Consider the following 7,272-nt stretch of genomic DNA (forward strand, 5'->3'; position numbering starts at 1 on the left):
AAAGAGGGGAGAGAGAGAGATAAGAGAGGAGGCAGAAAAAAGAGAGAGAAGGGGGAGAGAAGAGAGAGAAGACAGAAAAGACAGAGAGGAGAGAGGAGGGAGAGAAAAGAGAGAGAGAAGAGATTGGAGAGAGAGAGAAAACAGAGAAAAGAAAGAGAGAGAGAATCATTGGGGTCACCTGTAATGTGACATGAACCCAATATCCTGGATGAGGCCATCCTCATGGATACCGAATATGGCTATCAGCCTCTGCTCTACCACTCTGTATTGTTATGTATCCCGACATCTGCCTTGGAGGATGGTCACCCGAAGATCCGAAGTCGAATATCCTTGACCACTGAAGTGCTCCCCGACTGAGAGGGAACTCTACTGTCTGGTAATTGTTGCATGGTGTCCATTCATCCATTGTCGTAGCGTTTGCTTGGTCTCGCCAATGTACCATGCCTCGGGGCATCCTGGCCTACAATGTATGAGATAGACATTGTTGGCCGAGTCACATAAGTGCCTGCCTTGTACATGGTGGGTGGTATCCCCACGTGCAATGGTAGCATCCATCTCAACACTTTGACACATCTTGCAGCGGTAGCCATTACAGGGTTGTACGGTGTTGTGGTCGATGTTGCCCTGAGGCTGGGCAGTTTGCTGGGCAGAATGGTCTGTTTAAAGGCAAGAATTAGAGGCGTGGGGAAGGTTTTTAGAGGTAATGTGTTGCAGGTTGTGAGGAACTGGCGATCGATGAGTTGAGCATCATACCCTGTTCTTATGTGGGCATTCTTCAGCACTTTCAAGCACCTGTTGTGTTCCTCTTCATTTGAACAGATCCTGTATATGCGTAGGGCTTGTTTGTAGGTTTGTTTAACATGTTTAGCGTGGAAGCTTGCGACTATACACTGGCCAGTAACCGAACCAACACATGGCAGATAAGAATTCTACCACTGAACCACCAATGAACCACCAATAAAACAGCAATCCCCTACAGACATGCCCAGAAGCCCAGATTCAATTCCCAACCAATGTATAGCCACAGGTTTCCACCCTAAACATATTAAAACAGCCTATGGACAAGCCCCACGCACACACAGGATCTGTTCAGATGCGGAGGAATGCACCAGACACTTGAAAGTGCTCAAGGATGCCCTCATAAGAACAGGATACAATGCTCAACTCATCGATTGACAGTTCCAAAGTGCTACAGCAAGAAACTGTAATGACCCCCTCAGGAGAGGGACAAGAGATGCAACTGATAGAGTACCATTCATTGTCCAGTATTTCCCAGGAGTAGAGAAACTACGCCATGTTCTTCACAGCCTGCAATGCATTATCGATGAGGATTAGCATCTCGCCAAGACCTTCCCCACACCTCCACTTCTCATCTTTAAACAACCGCCAAACCTTAAACAGACCATTCTTCGCAGCAAACTGCCCAGCCTTCAGGACAATATCAACCACAACACCGTACAACCCTGTAATGGCTACTTGTGCAAGACATTTCAGTGTCAACATAGATAGTACCAGACACCAGCCACCATGTATGTGGCAGGTTCTCTTGTGACTCAGCCAATGTTGTCTGTCTTATATGCTGCAAGCAAGGATGCCCAGCGACATGGTACATTGGCGAGACCAAGATGATGCTAGAGAATGGATGAATGGACACCACGCAACAATTGCCAGCCAGGGTTGTTCCCTCCCAGTCAGGGAACACATCAGTGGTCAGTGACATTTGGCCTAGATCTTTGGTTGACCATCCTCCAAGGCAGACTCCGGGACAGGAAACAATGCAAAGTGGCTGAGCAGAGGCTGATAGCCAAGCGCGGTACCTATGAGGATAGCCTCAACTGGGACCTTGGGTTCATGTCACACTACAGGTGACCACACACACACACTCACATACACACACACACACACACTCACATACACACACACTCACTCTTTCATGCACAATACATATAAGTCTATGGGGTGAATTTGCGTTGACCAGAATTGTATTTCCAGATACATTCTATTTTGCTCAAAAAGCACACAACCTGCAGTCAATCCATGTAACATTTTATAAATTCCTACTTTGGAAATTGAACCAGTCTCACTCAAGATTGGGATACAGACACAGTCTAACATCACACCTCTAATGCATTCTCTGAGCTGAGATGTCACTTTTTTTTTTATAAAACCTTAAGTTATCTTTCGAATGTAACTTAAAAGAAGTTCTGGGATTTACATATTAATAAACCAAAACCTGCAACACATTCTAAAAGATGAAAGAATTAACAGCAATCTAGGTTTGTTCAATATATCGTTTCAATTGCATGACACTGTAATCTTTTGCTCTAAATTCTGTGTCTTTTGGTCCTGCTTCACAAACAGCTAAAGCAGGAGCAGTGCATCGAAAGCTAGTACGTCCAAATAAATCTGTTGGACCATAGCCTGGTGTTGTGTGATTTTTAGCTTTGCCCACCCCAGTCCAACACTGGCACTTCCACATCATGGCCCGTATTCTTAGTCTATGACCCTGAGTTGTGGACTTCCCCAACATCGGGAACATTCATCCTGCATTTAGTCTGTTTAGTCCCATCAGGATTTTATATATTTCTATGAGATTCCCCCCTCATTCTTCTAAATTCCAATGAGTACCAGGCCGGTCAATCTAGTCTTTCTACATATGTCAGTCCTGTCATCCGGGAATCAGTCGATAGCAAGAATGTCCTTCCTCAGACTGGCAGACCAAAACTGCACACAATACTCAAGATGAAACCTCTCCGAGGCCCTGTATAACCACAGCAAAACATTATTACTCCAAACTCAAATCCTCTCGCTATGAAGGACTGCTACACCTGCATGTCAAATAAATGAACAATAGATTCTGGCCTTCAATCTCAAAAACCCACTTGAACCAAACATATGAACTTATTTCATATGAGCATAATGTCTGACAAAGCAAAATATTAAAAATAGTATCTTTAGATTTTTATCAAGAAGGATGTCAAAACAAACAAAACTCAACTGGCAAAGTGGAAAATGTCATATTCTAAAGGAGTTATAATCAAGTGTCTTTCATATTCCAAAGTCAATAACTTTCTAACAATAAGATATTGATGAATCTTAATAAAAATTGTCTCAGTAATTAAAAACCAAAAGAACTGCAGATACTGTAAGTCAGAAACAAAAACAGAAATTGTCGGTAAAGTTCAACAGATCTGGCAGTATCTGTGAAGAGAAATCAGAGTTAATGTTTTGGGTCCAGTGTCCCTTCCTCAGACTTAAGAAAGTTCAATTCTGAGGAAGGGTTACTTGACCCGAAATGTTCACGCTGATTTCTCACCACAGATGCTGCCAGACCTGCTGAGCTTTTCCAGCAATTTCTGTTTCGGTCTCAGTAATTATCAAATTCAAAATAAGACTAACCAAAACTTACATTATCATGGCTAAGCATCACTGCTTTAGGGACTCCTGTTGTTCCAGAAGTGTAGATTAGTGTGCAACATTGGTTGGCATTCTGAGACTCAATAATTTCGTCCAACTCTCCATCCGAAATACTTTTCCCAAGTTCCAGAAATTTCTTCCACTTAAAGTTTAAAACAAAATTAAAATACTTATTTTTTAAAAAGGCAAATAATGTCTTTAAATACTTAAAAATTAAAAATTCTTAGTAAGGTAATGCGTATTATGCTAAATTCCTATTTAATTATGGATGATTAAAAGATGTAATAAAGTATTGATTTCCAGAAGCTATTTTGAGAACACTTACGCTAAAAATATTTGGTTGGTATTCTTCCACTGCATATTTGTACTGAACAATCGCTTTAAGGTGAGGCAACTGATGTGCAATCTACAAGTAAAACTCAAAAAAAGAATTACATTTTCATTGCAGGATTTAATTAGAAAATAAAGTTCTTTTCTCAGGAAATGAGGTAAAATAAAAATAATTATGTACAGTATTAGTCAGACAATCTGCCATTTAATTGTGGTCTTTTATAGTACTGAAGCACTTAAAGAGCACAGAAAAAGGTGGGGGAGGAGTGTACAGGCTTAGGCATTCTTCACTGGAAAACATGAGCAGCATTTCAGACTTTAGTCTGAAACCTCAAAATGTCAGGATAAAATACATATCTTTATTTATTTTTAGCCTATTTTTCTAATCAACCTGTTCAGAGATGTTATTACACACCTCTGGAGTAGGTTGGACCAAACCCAGGTCTCTTGGTCCAGGAGTAGGGACACTACCACTGTACCATAATAGCCCTAATACAGACTGTGATTCTGCATTGTACTGAAAATATTCAACTGACAACAGTTTAGCAGTAACTGACTGTTAGTGGCCATTTAGGAGTTACTCACTTTCAAATTGAGGATGATAAACAGGCTCTCAAAGCCAGAGGACAAGTAAGAGGCCTCTAACATGGAAGGAGCTGCTGCCTGCCATTGCAGTTGAGTGAGAAAGAGCAGGGCGGGGAGTCACTTAATCTTGAATTATCCAGTCAACACCTTTTTAAAAAAAAAATTTGAAAAATATGGGCCACATTTCTGTAGCATCTTTGTAAAAGAGACACTATGTGACTGAAGCCATAGCCAAGTGGGCAGGGAGGAGCCTTCAAAATCTGTCTGGAATGCTGTGCTATAGTTTGACGCCAGGAGGATATCTCCAGGCAGTTACTGCTCCACCAAAACACAGTGGGCCTCACAAGTAAAGTGGAAAATTTTACTCAGACTCTAACTAATAGTTAAGGTTGTGGATCAATGTTACACTATCTGCAATTTTTGGGTCTCGCCACACACTGGCTTTTAGCAAAATAGCTCAAGGGAGTAATGGTACCAGCAAAACAAAAACACACACAGACAAAGTTCCTGCCCAAGGACAACTTTAAAAATATTAAGAAGTTTGACAGGATCTGTGTGTGGAGACACTGTATCTGCTTACATGAGCATGAGATTATAAATATAAATTAGCCATTAGCAAATCAAATAAAGATTTAGGAGGAATTTCTGTACTAAGGAGTAGTTGCATTGATGTAAACAAAAGGAAGAATTTGTGGACAGAGAAAGAGAATGAATGGTTCAAGTCCAGTATGACTCTTCTTCACATCTCTGAACACTCAAAATATTCAGAAAAACTGTTTTGAGTCTTTTGAGTTCTGGGGAAAAGTCATACTGAACTCAAACTGTTAATCATGGAGTCATACAGTACAGAACTGGCCCTTCAGCCATTAATCTAGATGACTAAAAATACGCTTTTACCAGATTAGTCCTACTTTCCTGCACTAGGCCCATAGTCTTGAACTCTTAACTCTGCTTCTCTCTCCACAGATGCAGCCAGACTTGCTGAGTTTCTCCTGCATTTCTGTGTTTGCTTCAGATTTCCAGCACCCTGCAGTATTTTATTTTTAAAGGAATGATGTAGTATATGCATAGGGTAGGAGCTCTGAGCCTTTGAAACGTCAGCATTGACCAGACAGGCCACTTCTTTCTTTGATGCAGATTAAATGTAATTCTATGTACAATAGGTTTCATTGAAGATGTAACAACAAGAAAAAATGCAACAGATGTTCTTAAAAGAATTTTCAAAATTATAAAGGAGCCTCATAAACGACATATGCTGATAGATATCATGGAATTAAAGGACACACACAGCACATGTGGATAGAGAATGTTTGAAGATTGGAAAGAATAAACTAAAGGAAGTTTTAAGACGTTTTGTGTTTTGGGGCCATGTTATTTCCTATTAAAATATACATAAATTACCTGGACTTCAATTACCTGTATTACCGTAATTACGTATATTGGAATATGTAGCTTCCAATATATGCAAGTGCACTATACTTTAAATTGGTTGTCAGCATAATTCTTTGCTCATTCAGAATTATCCAGCAAATACTGTCCAACTGCAGAATCACCTAATGCTCGACACTGTATTGCATGTTTTACAGGTTCTACACTACTAAACAATTTATTAAATAGAACAGGCCATTGAAAAAGGCGACAGCTCTATTTGTAATATTTGTTTCAAGGTTTTAATGACCAACTCTCCAGCTCACAATGAATTAATTATTTTTGCTTGACAAAGTCTCTTGTAACTATTAAAACAGTATAGTCTGAAATGAAAAAAAAAACCAGCACCTGCAGAACTTTCAGCAGTTGGTGATGGTGCTCCACCACCAGAACATTAGCCTCACAGTGATCTGCCACATGTCTGCATGCTTCTGGAGAATTTGTTGTATAAATCCCAACAGCCAAGCCACTGCATTGGAGAGAAACTTGCTATTAACATGTGCAATGTTTCAACAAATGCTAAGTTACACCTTATTTGACAGAAGATTTAATTGCACAAGTAAACCAATAAAACAGTTACTGTAGATGGCAACTTTACAATTCTCCTTTTAAATATTAAAATTGTTTTTTCTCCCATAACTTTGACATTTAACTTCTTAAGATAGCAGCGAATTGAATTGCAAAAAGTCAGAAAAATCCCAATGTGATCTTTATTGTACGCAGAATTCCATTTTGATACCATTTAAGAGATTGCAAATGTTACCAAAATCTTGGGATTAGAGAGCAAAATTAACCCGGGTTCCTGCTCTTGATGGAATTCAGTGACTCCTGTATGTGAAGGATAGCATTAAACTGACAATAATGTGCATCATAAGTGACAAGACTTGCAGTTTTGATTGACTATGCGCTGGATGTAGATGGACACTAGGCCCAAGTACAGAAGAATTGTGTAATTAAACCCTGTGAAAAATTAAGGTTCCAAAGAGGAAATTAATGAAAGTAGAAAAAATAAAAATTAGGTCCTACAAAGTATTTGATCATATTCTCCTACAAAGCTACAATCTTTCTATCATTAAGAAATCAGTCTGCAAAATGACTATGCAAAGAAATTCACTTAGTCCATTCCAATGTGTTTTCAATCCACTCGGGTGCCATTACATTTAGAGAGAAATTTGAAAACCTATTTTAAACCAAAATAATGAGGCTGACAATGTGTTGCTGGAAAAGCGCAGCAGGTCAGGCAGCATCCAAGGAGCAGGAGAATCGACGTTTCGGGCATGAGCCCTTCTTCAGGAATGAGGAAAGTGTGTCCAGCAGGCTAAGATAAAAGGAGGAGGGACTTGGGGGAGGGGCGTTGGCATGTGATAGGTGGAAGGAGGTCAAGGTGAGGGTGATAAGCCGGAGTAGGGGTGGGGGCGGAGAGGTCTCCGCAAGTAGGAACGTTTCAGACAACACCTCTGGGACACCCGGACCAACCAACCCAACTACCCCGTGGCCCAATACTTCAACACT

The 7,272-nt window shown here is 40.2% G+C and overlaps 1 protein-coding gene across 1 annotated transcript in view; it reads right to left on the reverse strand.

Moving 5' to 3' along the window:
- LOC122555430 (long-chain-fatty-acid--CoA ligase ACSBG2-like) overlaps positions 1-4,407 on the reverse strand; it is a 68,043-nt gene extending 63,636 nt beyond the window's left edge. The window contains exons 1-3 of the mRNA XM_043701426.1: positions 4,333-4,407; positions 3,743-3,823; positions 3,410-3,559 (exon numbers count right to left, since the gene is read on the reverse strand). Coding sequence (XP_043557361.1) covers positions 3,410-3,559; positions 3,743-3,823; positions 4,333-4,395 — 294 coding nt within the window. The 5' untranslated portion in view covers positions 4,396-4,407. The remainder of the gene's footprint in view (positions 1-3,409; positions 3,560-3,742; positions 3,824-4,332) is intronic.
- Positions 4,408-7,272: the final 2,865 nt, after the last annotated feature.

Source organism: Chiloscyllium plagiosum, chromosome 1 (genome assembly GCF_004010195.1).
Source record: "Chiloscyllium plagiosum isolate BGI_BamShark_2017 chromosome 1, ASM401019v2, whole genome shotgun sequence".
In the NCBI taxonomy this organism is placed as follows: Eukaryota; Metazoa; Chordata; class Chondrichthyes; order Orectolobiformes; family Hemiscylliidae; genus Chiloscyllium; species Chiloscyllium plagiosum.